Source organism: Chelonia mydas, chromosome 16 (genome assembly GCF_015237465.2).
Source record: "Chelonia mydas isolate rCheMyd1 chromosome 16, rCheMyd1.pri.v2, whole genome shotgun sequence".
NCBI classification, from domain to species: domain Eukaryota; kingdom Metazoa; phylum Chordata; order Testudines; family Cheloniidae; genus Chelonia; species Chelonia mydas.
The window spans coordinates 7,468,334-7,482,218 of record NC_057857.1 but is presented as its reverse complement, the minus strand read 5'-3'; the positions used below and the strand labels follow the sequence as shown (position 1 = coordinate 7,482,218).

At 48.3% G+C, this 13,885-nt stretch overlaps 1 protein-coding gene across 4 annotated transcripts in view; it reads right to left on the bottom strand.

Annotated features, from left to right (window-relative positions):
• Positions 1-13,885, bottom strand: part of COL27A1 (collagen type XXVII alpha 1 chain) — a 249,222-nt gene that overhangs the window by 90,479 nt on the left and 144,858 nt on the right. For all 4 annotated transcript variants that reach the window (XM_043530720.1, XM_037880008.2, XM_043530722.1 and 1 more), the window contains 3 exons: positions 7,991-8,029; positions 7,274-7,327; positions 3,916-3,969 (listed from right to left, as the gene is read on the bottom strand). In XM_043530720.1, coding sequence (XP_043386655.1) covers positions 3,916-3,969; positions 7,274-7,327; positions 7,991-8,029 — 147 coding nt within the window. The remainder of the gene's footprint in view (positions 1-3,915; positions 3,970-7,273; positions 7,328-7,990; positions 8,030-13,885) is intronic.

Here is a 13,885-nt window from a genome sequence, read left to right as displayed (position 1 = left end):
AGAAAGTTCCTACCCCAAAGAGTTTCCAATCTAACATACATGCCACCTGCACAACTTTACACCAAAATAGTGGCACCATTTTCCACCGGTTCTGCCCAGCACTTGTTATTGGAACCTTGAGCTAAAAACTCATGACCTTCCTCTGGAGTTGCAGAGCCACAGGACAGCGCGATCGCAAAGCTCCACAGAAAGGCAGAACTCCAGTACTGAAACGTTCAAACCCATAGACACTGATCCAACAGCAGAGGTCAGCAGTAATGCTGCATCCCTAAAATCAATGCAACAGCTGCCTGAGAAAAGACTCAGGAACTCAGGATCTGGTCTGTGATACGAAACCTTGTTGAGACTTCTCTGGTTTGCTGAGACTATACCTTTTGGAAAATAAACATGTCTACCTGGACAATGACAAAGAGTAGGTCCTCTACGTGAGTGGTACGCTATTCAGTATATTCCATGTGTGCGCCACAGGAGTAGATCAACAGGTATCAGAAATATAGGCTGCATTTGAAGAACTAATGCAAGCACCAAACAAAGCAGCTCATTCAAACCTCAAACAATGTAGAGTTTTGCTTCCCTGTTCAAAGCTACACAGTGATGGGAACTTCGTTTCAACCCCTTAGCTAGGATGCAGACCGGCTTTCGAAGCACATCAGGGTCACAGTTGCACTCTGAGAAAAATGGTTCCTTTTCATTCCTGCACTAATCCCTCAGTGAACCCCCTCGCCAATCCTGTTTATGCGAATGGATGAATAATTTTTGGTACCATTTGATTAAGTTACACTGACAGCCTCCACGGTTTACATTCTGTCTGCTTAACACGATTAGTGAAACCTTCCAGATGTTGGCAGCTGGTAAAATACATGGGAAGAACAGTGTTCATTGCTACCGATTCCCCAGAGCTACCCTCCTCTGTCCTCCGCAAACAGACGGCGACATCTGGAATTACGGACTATACATACCCCCCACTAAAAAGGCTTTTCCATCTTGTAAAAGGTGAATCACTCTATGCCCCCTCTTTGCAAAGCCCAAATGAACCTGTGCACCAGACATCTTTGTTCAATTCCTCAGCCCACAGTTCAAAAAACCCTGCAAGGAGCGACTACTTGGACAGGGCTTGGAAAGATAAAGTGGCAACAATGCACTTAGTCAGAGGTTAAAAAAAAGCAACCCCCTTATCTCTGCTATATAATCCCATGGGCCTTGGAGATGCTAAGACAGCTCCGGCTCTTTGTCTCCGTGCCTCTCAGATGTCAGCACTCTTTCAGCTTTGTTGTGCCATCTAACGACCTCATGTTGAAAGATGCCGGGCACTGGCTCAGCAGAAACTACAAGAATCAGTCCCCTCACTCCCACCACGACTATGCATTCCATATGCAGATACTTGGGAAACCACAGCCGTCTCTGAGCTGAACTCTCCAGTCTGTGTAAACATTCGAGACAGGGAGGACTTGGGGTCTACTAAGGATGGGGGGAACCAGTTCAGGAAAAAAGGAATAATGCCCCGAGCTTTTTTACAAAACTCAAACTAGACACAAACTGCCACACTGAGGTTTGAAACCAGTCGATTCTCTCCTGGCTCTGCACGGACTTGATCTGGCTAGGATCAGTATGAGAAATATCAGCCAGCCTCACGTGCACAAACACAAGGAGGTTTGCATAGTTCAGCTCATCAGCTGAGTGCTTAACCTAGCAAAACCTTTTAAAGTTCTTCCCTTGCTCATGTTTATTTTGCGGTCTGGCTAACTAACCTTTGGCTTTGATCCCCACACAGGCCCAAGAGATACCATCTGTGCCTCCATGCCTCACTAAGACAGAGAGACTGCATCTGGGGATCAACGGTGGGAGCTGAGAAGGACCATCTACAGCTTCTCCAGTGGTACACAAGAGCCTGAGCACTTTCAGGTTGTGCTGGGGGTGGCCAGTGTTCCCTGTGGAGCTCCATGCTGGTCTGAGGCACAAGCCATGAAGCACTAGCTATAGCAGCAGGGGGGAGGGATAGCTCAGTGGTTTGAGCATTGGCCTGCTAAACCCAGGGTTGTGAGCTCAATCCTTGAGGGGGCCATTTAGGGATCTGGGGCAAAAATTGGGGATCGGCCTGCTTTGAGCAGGGGGTTGGATTAGATGACCTCCTGAGGTCCCTTCCAACCCTGATATTCTATGATTCTGTGATCAGCCATTGGAACACAGTGATCTTAGAGAAATCACCCAAAAATAACACTGAAACTCATCGAAAGACCTGTTTCTCCTCCATGGAGCTCTTTTGTGGAATCCAGTTAGAAGCCAAGGAAAAAAATCTGCCCATGACCTAAATTTGCATGAATCAAGGTGAGAATCTCTCTCCCCCCCGCATGCGTCCTTCCTAGACACACAGGCCAGAGGAGGCACCTCACTCAGAAAGCAGAAGCAAGAGGAACGGACGGCTGATGAATGAAAGGGAGCAGCTCGGGGAAGGGAAGCAAAAGAGAACTGCGAGTAGGTTGGATGTTATCACTGGGAACACTGTGGGATGAGGAAAGCTCGGGAGAGCAGAATTAAAGAGGCATCATTCCCAGCCTGGTGAATGTACTGCCAGAGAACAGTAGAACAACGAGGTCAGGGAAAATCGACTGTCCCTTATCACTGTGAAGGCTGGACTTGCAGCAGTTAAAGACAAATGGGCCTCCTAGGGGAGATGGGTGAGAACCAGGAACTGAAGGTCACACAAGAGGACAGCCACTGGGAAACAGCTGAGAGTTTGGTGAGAAGAGGCTCAGAGAAGAGGATGGTTTTTAATTCAGAAAAAAAAACAGCCACCTTTACATGAACTAGGTACAGATCAAGAGTGCGGTTTTCAAAGCCACCCAGGGGATTTGGACACCTGATTCCCCATGTGTTTTAATGGGATTTGGGTATTCAAATTCCTTAGACAGCTTTGAAAATCTCAGCTTAATTTTGCAGAGCGGTTTGCTCAGTCTCAGCTGAGAGAGCTAGGAGATATCACCCCAGCATGAATGAGGAGGAAAGAAGGGCATAGGCTGGGACTGCTCCTATGGGGTGGGGGGAGGGGAGGAGAGAGAGAGGGAGAGAGAGAGAGAAGCAGTGGAGAGATCTGTTTAGATTCAGAGTTCTCTGGAGTTAAAGCTTAGGGGAAGAGGAGGATGCTTTCCAGGATTTGACCTAAAGACGATATGAGAGAGCAGGTTTGGAATGACACACACAAGTAAATGAATAGAGCACAAACCTCAATTTCATCCACTTCCTATAGACAAGGGGTTCAGTTTTCAGTGAAGGTGGCACCTTCTGCATCTCTACCGATGCTTCTAACGAAGGCCCAGCATCACCGCCCCAGTGCTGCTACAAGTATCTCTTGGAATGGGTGACGATGACTGGGGCGGTTCTAGAACTCATGAAAACGACAGGGACTGACCAAATCACACTGGCTCAAACCAGTCCCGCCTTGTGCTGGAGGCGGGTGAACGGGCTGGTGATTACCCGCAGCAGAGGAGAGCAAAGGAACAAAAATAAGGCACAAATATCCAGCAAGGGGAATCCCGCCCTCCACCGCTTATCCTGTCTACAGTGAGCCAATCTCATCCCCATCCGGTATTTCGGATGAACCTACCTGCCAGAGATGTGGCTCTGTTGCAGAGGTTTAAGGTCATTACTGCACAAACGTACCTTACCTTGGAGGATTCTCCTACTCAGAAATTAACACTGAGCTCTGAGTCTTGAGGCTACGAGCTGTGGAGCGTCCCATGACTCCCCGTTATTGCAGCACGACTTGTGCATGCCCCGTATCTCTCAGAATCACGCCTTCTGTATGTACAGCTGCCCACCAGAAGGAAGCCAACCCTGACACTAGAATATATCTTACTGCCCTAGCGTTTGGAAGCTAACACATACCTGAGACAGCAGCTATAGGCAGCCTCCACTTACCATGTACCCCAACCGGCCTTTGTCTCCTGGCTCTCCTGGATATCCGGGCGGACCCTGCACACACACACAGATCAAATCAATGCAGGTTAGACTTTCCCCCAGCAAGCCCAGACCACGTTGCAGTATTGACCGTGTTGAAAGACTGTTGGGCCTCGCAGCCTTGTTTAAAGGCACCATTACAGGGGAGACAATGAACAATACACAAAGGTAGCATTGGCAATCTCACTCACATGCTGTGTGACAGGACGATCCGCATCATAGCTCTCTGAACGCTCTGCGGAGACTGCCCTTGTTCTGCCTGCATTCCCCTGCTTTATGGCAAAGGCACCATCAAGTACTCAACCACAGGCTTTGGGAGCAAACTCTCTCTCCACTGCTTATAATTCTCTTTCGGAGACTAGAACATAAGATGTCTTCCCCTACCTTTTCTCTCATTCCACTTGGCTCGAACGAATTTCCTGTTACACAATCCACTTCCCTGCTGAGGCATATTTATAATATAGCTTGTCAAGAGCACACCTGTCTTTTTTCCCCTGTCTGTGCATCAGCACCATCAGTTAGAGCAGCAAGCTTAGGGACACCATTAGTTAACTGCAGCTGAATAGTCAGCAGAGGGAATGCAAGAGCACGAGAACTGACTTGATGTAGGTCCTATAGTAAACATCACTTTAAAAACATCCTCCTCTGGAATGGATATAAAATATTAATGCAAATATCAGTCTGTTGCATGATAAAAGAAAGTTTCTTGAAGATACCTTTTTAATAGTACTTCTCACCAGCCAGGTTAGTGAGAGAGAGTGAAAGAGAAAGAAGGATGAGGATATATGTTGGAGAAATTGTGGGGTAAGAGGAGATTTTATACATAGTGACAGACATGGCCAGTCACTAGGGAGTACTGGAATGCAGTTCCTAACCAAATAGCACAAATTGTTGAATATTTATGATCAAATGATCATTTAGGGGCTGTCTACACAGCAAAGAAAAACCCGTGGCTGGCCCATGGCAAGCGACTCTGGCTCACGGAGCTCAGGCTGTGGGGCTGTTTCATTGTTGTGTAGACTTCCAGGATTGGGCTGAAGGCCAGGCTCTAGGACCCTGCTGAGAAGGCATTCCCTTAGCAATCCTCCTCTCTAGCAGATACAGCAGGGGTGGGCAAACTTTCTGGCCCAAGGGCCACATCTGGGTATGGAAATTGTATGGCGGGCCATGAATGCTCACAAAATTGGGGGTTGGGGTGCGGAAGGGGGTGAGGGCTTCGGCTACGGGTGTGGGTTCTGGGGTGGGGCTGGGGATGAGGGGTTGGGGGTGCAGGAGGGTGCTCCGGGCTGGGACCAAGGGATTCAGAGGGCAGGATGGGGATCAGGGCTGGGGCAGGGGGTTGGAGCACAGGAGGGGGTCAGGGATGCAGGCTCCGGGCAGCGTTTACCTCAAGCAGCTCCCGGAAGCAGAGGCATGTCCCTTCTCCGGCTCCCACCTAGAGGCGCAGCCAGGAGGCTCTCCATGCAGCCCCGTCCGCATGCACTGCCCCTGAAGCTCCCATTGGCCACAGCTGCCAGCCAGTGGGAGCTGCAGGGGCAGTGTGCAGATCCCCCTGGCTGCCCCTACGCATAGGAGGTGGAGGGGGAACATGCCGCTGCTTCCAGGAGCCACGTGGGGACCTGGCATGCACTGAGCAGGGCAAGCCCCAGACCCCACTCCCCAGCTGGAGCTTGAGGGCCAGATTAAAACATCGGAAGGGCTGGATGCGGCCCCCAGGCCGTAGTTTGCCTACCCCTGAGATACAGTCACACCAATAGAAGTGAAGAATTAATCTCTCATCTGCTAGTAGCTGCTAGGGTACTGAGCACTGACTGCCTCCCACTGGAAAAAGAAAAGCAGCCCCAAACTAAGGGAATGGTTCAAAAACCAAGTACACACACAATAGAAGTGCCAAAAAGAGGACAGGTATTCAAAAGTTTGGTCACCCTTTTCAGCATACTCAGAGGAGGAAGGATCCCTAGCCAGCATCTTTAGCTCGACTATTAACTTGATCCTAAAAAGTAACAAGTCATGTACAACGTCGTATGTTAGTTTTATTGTAACTTTGCCTCAATAAAACGTGAAAAAAACATATGGGGGGTTGTTGCTATGGAAAAATTAGTGCACCAATTACCTAGCCAGTAGAACAGACAAAGAACAAACAGGTATGCAGATATTTGGTTACCAGCTATTCGATACTCAGAAAAAGTACACGTGCCTGCAAAACAACCGGCACATCTGTCCAATTCTTTTGGGTTTGAATATTGGGTAGAAGTGCCTGGTTTGACATGCAGGTGTCGGCAGCAGTTTCACTCCATTTAATAAAATTACCAGAAACACCACATCTTGGGTAGGGTAAAGAGGATCACTCTGTAATATGGTAACAACCTGTTCAACAGAGAGATCTGATGAGATCACTGTCTAATGATACTCTACACAAAAGCTCGCTGTTGTAATGGTTATCGTTTTGTCTCTTGATACGGACATGGCAACAATCTGTAAAGGTGTTATAACTTCATTCACACACACACACACACACACAGTCATCGTCTCAAGGTGTGGTCTCTCGAGGGGCTTCAGCTTCTCCTGACTGACCCTCCTCAGTTTGCTCTCAGTCAGGCCAGTTCCTGGATCCTCATTTCCAAATAAGCCTGTCAGCCCTTTACTCTTGCAGCCTCCTTTAGTCTCCTGGCTGTTTTCCAGGAGGCAGCCTGGTGCAGGGCTGTTGCCACTTTGCTAGCCCAGATCTCCCAGCCTCCCCTTCCTTCTCTATACTCTCCTCTTTATTGCAGGCCTTGTTTCCTCTGTTGGGTTCAGCTATGTGTGCCTACCTCCATGACTGGCAGCTGCGTGGGGTTGTGATCAAGCTGCTTGCTTGTAAACAGGAGAGATTTTCCTCTCCCCTTTGTCTACACTCAATATGGGGTTTGTAGGCCCCGTTTCTTTCTCTCTCTCTCACCCCCGCCCCCCCCGGCCCGATCTTCAGTGAGTGTAAATGAGCATTGTTTCACTGAAGAAAGTCAATGGAGCTATGCCACCTTACAGCAGTGAGGGGCTGGGCTGGGCTTTCAAAGGAACCTAAGGGAGTCAGGCATCCAACTTCAATTGATTTTCACCCACCTCCAACTTTTTTGAAAATCCCAGCACTGAAGCTTTAATTGTAGGAAGACAAACAATTTGACAGTAACAGATGTAAAGGGAGATCAGCTGTGTGGCCTAAATTGTTCAAGTGTCTCTAAACATTGCCTCTGAAAGTCTCCAAAGAAAGCAGAAATGTCTGATGGGATAACTGAGGACTTGGCTACTTTGGACATATTTAGAGGGGATTTTTCATACTTACAGGTAATCCTGGTTTCCCTGCGTGCCCTGGCAGCCCACGCGGTCCTGGATGTCTCTAGATTTAAAAAATAAAGGCAAACAGTAACATATTTTAGATATCAAAACTATTTGGAAAGACAGAAGACTCCAAATGATCATACAGAAAAAATCTAAGACACCTTGTTAGAGGATCTAGAGCACAAAATCCTCTTTTTGTTTATATATGCAACACATGGGGTGGAGGGAATGGTATAATACAGAGAAAAGGTTCATGAAGTGGGCAGATTAAATACATGGGTTTCTTTAAAAAGAGTAAGGATTAATTTCTGACTGAATCTGAAAATGAACAGGGAACCAGCAGTGGTACTGGAAGACAGAGCTTTTAAGGGGTGTAACACTGGATTCCCATCTCTTGTTTCCGTGACCTTTCAATCTTAGGCTCCACTATGAGCCAAAAGTGCGCCCCAGTCACTGCACCCTTTCCTGATGTCCTTTGGTGGCATTCTCCCAAGTTCCCACTTTAAGGCCAGAAGGGGCCATTAAGACCATCTTGTTTGACCTCTTGCATAACACAGGGCAGAGAATTTTCCCCAATGATTCCTGGGGTCAAGCCTGTCACTTCTGTTTGAGCTATAGCAGAGCTTTTACGAAGACATCCAGTCTTGATTTAAAAAAAAAAAGCAGATGCTGGAGAACCCACCACATCCCTGTGTAGACTTACTTAGCAGGAGACACTCACCGGCCAGCCTGCGTGGAGAAGCTGGTAAAACGAGGATTGCTAAAAGGAGAGGGGAGGAAAAAGAGAGAGCGTGTAAATATGTCTATTATACCAACCAAAGAACGACACATGCTTCTGTAGCCAAGGCTCCAGGAGCAATGCTACAGTCCTGTCAGCGTCACGATTTCTACCAGATTAGACGAGAACACCCACTCAGGGTGTGTCCACACAGCAACTGGACACCTGCGGCTGGCCTGTGCCAGCTGACTTGGGCTCGCAGGGCTTGGGCTGTGGGGCCGTTTCATTGCTGTGTTGACGACTGGGCTTGGGCTAGAGCCCAGGCTCTAGGACCTGCAAGGTGGGAGGATCCCAGAGCCCAGAAGTCTACACCGCAATGAAACTGCCCCGCAGCCCAAGCTCCGTGAGCCCAAGCTGGCTGGCATGGGCCAGCCGCTGGGTTTTCTTTGCTGTGTAGACATACCCTAAAGATGCCACTCTTCTTATTTATCAGTCCGGCAGCACCCACTCTGTGCTAAGAGCTTTCCAGCTGGAAAAGAAAGCCTGGCCCATGCCCCGAAGAGCTCACAGTCTAAAGACAGACACAAAGGAAAAGGACTACAGCATATCAGTGCAGTGGTCAGGGAGATGCTTGCCAAGTCTTGACAAAATAATGTTGACATGGCTCCCCCCCCAACTCCTCTCCCCTGCCCTAGAATGCCTCATATTCATCGGTACAGGTCAGCTACTTTCTCTACAGGTGTCAGAGCAGATCTGGGGCTTCAGAAGGGATTTGACTGTGGAGAGAAGAGGCCTCGTCAATGAGCTCTGGAAGGGCATTCCGCTCCTAGAGGGCCGCCCGCATGGCGAGGTTGATGTGAAAAGCCGAATCCGTGGGTGGATGAGGCTGGCATTGTTGGTGGAGCAGACAGGTTGGGCGGCAACTTGAAACGAGGCCTGGGGGGATAAGTTGGTAGGGCAGAGTTATGCAGGGCTTTTAAGATGCCTCTCTGCTCCCAAGTTTTCTCCTTCCATTCAGTCCCACCTCTCTACCTTGCATCTGATGTGGTAGAAGACGGGAGCCAGTGGAGGGATTCAAAGGATGATGGAAGGATGGAAGGATGATAGGGACAGAGAGAGATGATCAGAGTAATGGATGAGAAAGATATTTTAGGGGCAGCTTTTTATATGGACTGTAGGGAGACAAAACAGGTGTCAGGGAAGCCAGAGAGGGGGAGGTTGTAATAACTGAGACACAAAATGACGAGGGCCTGGACTAGAGAATTTTATCCATAGCGAGGGAGAAAGAAAAGGACAAAGCTTAGAGACATTGCAGAGGGATTTGGGTTCCCTTTGGATGTGTGAGGGAAGCAGGAGGGAGGAGTCACATTACAGGGCTGAGTGACGGGGAGGCAGGTGGCTCTGACAGCAGTGATGGAGAGAGGACGCGGTTGAGAGGGAAGTGAAGGTGATTGGTTTTGGTTGTGTGATGTTTAAGCTGACAACGTGATGGCCCGAGGATGTCAGGTTGACAGGCAGGCATGCAGGATCTGATGGAAGCAGGCAGGTTGATTTGCCATTCGTCAGCATCAAGATGGCAGCTGCAGCCACATGAATGGATGAGATTGCCCAGAGAAGACATACAGTGAAAAGAGTGGTGGTGAGGAGGGAGAGGAAGTGTGTGTGTTGCGGGAGGTAAGGGGCTAGGCCGTGGTAGGTTTCCCCAGAAGAAAGAGAAGAGACAGAAGAATGGAGATGCACTGTGTGGGGTGAGAAGAGGAGAAGCAGCAAGGGGGACAGGGGTCCCATTGTGTTAGGTGCCAGTTCCTGCCCCATAGAGCCAATAATGAGATGTGAGACTCAACCTGTAGTGATTTCCTATTTTCCATTTTCACGTAAAATTATTCCTTTGCTCTGGAGATGCAGCCTCCTAGGTGAGGAGATACTCAAATAGAACGAAACAGCAGAACAGAGGAGGCCACCAAAGAGTTATGACATGCTGCCTGTCTCTGAGAATACAGAGCCATCACTAACCAAAGGGGAAGGCAGAATACCACACAGAAAGCAGATGTAACCTACGCTAACGTGGTATGGGCTCGGTCTTCTTCTGTCTCTGGCAAGACTACATATAGAGGTTTACCAATCTGCTACCAAGTTTAAAGAAAATACAGCTTATCCTTTTGGATCCAGAGGGCCTGGGTTCAATCCCCTCAGACGACGACAGGCTGGGGTGATGTTAAAGAGACTATAAAAATTGAATCTTATGGAGGCTAAAAAACAAAAAGATTTAATAGGCCACCCAGTCCCTAGACTGGGGCCCAGAGAAAAAACTGCCTGTAAAGGACAGTTTCTAGTGATTTCTCCCATTCAATTTAGAACTTCCAAAGTGATATGGCTTTGATTGCTTTTGGCAAGAAAATATCTCAGAGCCAAAGAGATCTCGGGGTCAGGAAACATCTCCTGATGTTCAGCCAACATTTCCTCTCGATTTTATCTCCTCTGTCCTTGCGCTGAACCCCATTACACTGCCCCAGCTATTTCATTCAGTCCTGCCTGTTCACGGCCTCCTAAGCTACTGATAGGCTTGGTTTATCCCCCTCTTAAGCAAGCGGAACATATTTAGCTACTTTCATCTCACCCCATAAATCCATCTCTCCAGCCCCTTAATCATCATTTCTGTTACGCTCTGAACGCCCTCCAAGAAAGCCACCAGGATATTTCAAATCCTGTTGATTTGTTGCTTTTACCTCAAAAATATGCCACAAACATAACTTCTGGTGGTTAGTCAGGAAAGTATTTTGGGGACATTGCATTTCCTCTGGATTTTAATGTGAGCAGCAGCCGCTTGACAGACATTTAGAGCCTAATCCAGATCCAGGTCAACAGACTGGATTCCACTGACTTCAGGGGGCACTGGATCCTTCCCTCCAGCAGCAAGATGCAACAGGCACTGTTTTTTTAACCATGCTCCTTTCAAAGTGTTAGACCGGGGTGGGGAACCTGCAGTCCACTGCTTCTTTTCATCAGGGCTGTGGCAAGTCTCTGTGCTGTCGGCCAGATGCCCCCCGCCCTGCAGGGCTCGAGCCATGAGGGCCAGCTTGCTGGCATGTCCCTGTGGCCCCTAGGTGGAGAGGCAATCAGGGAAGCTCTGAGCGCTGCTCCTGCTCCCAGCTCCACAGCTCCCGTTGGCCAGGAACCGCACCCAAGCTCCCTCCCAGACTCCACCTCCCCCCCTCCCGCCACAAACCCCAACCCCCTGTCCCAGCCCAGAGCCTGCACCCCGAAACTCCTCCTGCACCCCAAACCCCTGTCCCATCCCTGGTCCCACCCCAGAGTCCACACCCCCAGAGCTGCACCCCCTCCCACATCCCAATCCCCTGCACCCCAAAACCCCTTGGCCCCAGCCCGGAGCCCCCTCCCACACTCTGAACCCATTTCTGGCTCCACCCCAGAGCCTAGGGAAGCCCTGAGCCTCTGCGCCCCCCTCAGGGCTGGAGCCGCCACCCCCGGGGGGCTGTCAGTGGCCCTCAGCTGATTTTTGATCTGGGTCAATGGCCCCAATAGAAAAACGGTTCCCCACCCCTGTGTTCGGCCAAAGGAACTGTGGACTCCAAACTGGAGCGGGTCAGGGTTTTTTCCAGCAAGATGTGTTTTCATCAGAAAATGCAATTAGTCAAAACAAATTCTTCACGGAACCATTATTGGTTTCAATGAAACGTTCATTGGGAAAGTTTATCAGGCCCAAGCTGGAATTTCTCTCTCTGTCTCAGTTTGACCAGAGAGACCCCAGAACAGCCAACAGAATAGCCCAGAGATTATGGCACTCGCCTGGGATGTGAAAGGCCCAGGTTCAAGCCCTTGTTCTGAATCAGGCAGCACAGGGACTTGAATTTGGGTCTTCTATTGAGCTATTCTTGGGTCGGTCTCTCCGGTTTTTCATGAAAAAATTCAAAAGCTCTCGGTTTCCTCCTGATGCAGAATGAAGCCCAATTGCTGCGACCGCGAAATATTTTGCAAAATGGAATTCTTGTTTTCCAGCCAGCCCTACTCCACACCACCATCCGAGATGTGCACAAAGAAGCCAGCAACCCACTGCAGCAGGCAATACAAAACCCTGAGTGCTTATCCTGGGACCTAATGACAGCGGTAAGCCACTGCTGAAAGCGAGTCCTGTGAGCTGTGTCTGTCGGGTCGTCTGCCCCAGCTCAGTCTAAAAAATGACCCAATCATTCATCCAAAACTAGAGCTGGCTGAAAAATGATCAGTGCAACAGTGCTGTTTCATCAACTTCCAAATGTGTGGATTTCAATGAAATTTGAGGGAACAATTCAACACTAAAATGAAACATTTCAATTTGACTTTCTTCTTTCAACTTTCATATCATACAATCTTAATTAAAAATGCTATATACGTGTTGTATTTAATGTTTTCCATTATATTTAATATTTTATTTTAGACTTTTAATGTTTCAACAAGGTCCCTTAGATGTTGATGAATAGACATTTTCTAGAGTTTCTGTTCTGCAAAAGTTTCCACCTTTCATCATGAATTGGGACGGAAACAAATTTTGAAAATGTCAGAATTTCCCATAGGACAGAAATTCCATTTTCTAACCAGCTCTACTCTAAACCCAAATGACAAGAACCTTTCTCTCAAACAGATTTTCATTTATGGGCTGCTGCACTTCTGAATCATATCTCCACTGTACCTTTAAAAGAAAATTAAATGATAAACATTTTAAAAAACAAAACACCAAAAAGGAAAACAAAACACCATGACCTGGAAAGCTAATCTCTCAGTAGTTTTGGCCCAGTTAGAGGAATTAAAAAACTTCTGGTGAAAGCCTCGTTTCCACACATTTCCAGTCCAGTTTTCTTGAGGGGCTCAGTTAGTTTGGAGAAGCATCCTAAAAACATTAGGGCACACATTCAATACCCCAGTCCTTTGGAAGTTCTCTCCCCAGCATGAATGACAGGAACACAGGAGGGGAAAGGTCTTATTTCCTACCCCTGTCCCCCATTCTTTTCACTTTATTCTGGTCTCCAGTACAGACTAGCGCCTGATTCTGCCAGCTCTTCCCAAGCCCCAAGTCCAGCACAAAAGCACAAAAGCACAGCAGTTTCCCAACAGAAACCAAACACCATTGATAGGACTGGGTTGCCATCCATTGCCCAGCTGTATACCCAGCTGAAGTCTTCAAGGCTGTGAGAAATCTGCCCCCTTCCCAGATTATTCCTTGGACATATAGGAGGAGAGAGAAGGAGGGGAGTCTAAGAGAGCTCATTTACAAAAACAAACAAAGGTCTTTCACCATATGGAAATATTTCTAGCAATAAGCAGGGCTCTTGGACAGATGATGGATGGATACATTTAACTAGCTCTAATGCTGCACCAGGCATTTCGGCTCCTTTAAAGTTTATCCCAAATTGATTAATGTGAGCAAATGTGCAAAATCCCTGACAGCCCGTCAAGCCAGGCTGTGGCCCACTGCAGCGGAGTCTCATTTCCCTCAGAAGCCTCTTCAGAGCTATCTTTGTGGAGGCTCTGGAGGAACTGGCATGCAGCCAATGCTTTCTCCCCATGGCTTCTGAAGCAGTGAACTCAGGTGCACTGGGGGCTTGTGATGCTGTTTCGTTAAACTTCAAAAGAGAGAACTGAACCCTGAATACAGACTGAATCCAGGCCTCAGAAGCCAAGGAAAATCGATTGCTTTCTGCATTTTAAGCAGCTCTTTGCCTGAAGGAGCTCTGGTCAGCAGAAAAGTGGAACGATTAGTGCAGACACTATACGTGACAGAACACCAGCACTGAGAGAGGTCACAGTGACGGGCCAACTAGTTTGAATCCTGCCTCTTATTGTGGCTAATAGAGGATGCTTCATAGGTCAGTGATACACTCCCATGCAGCATCTAGCTAATTC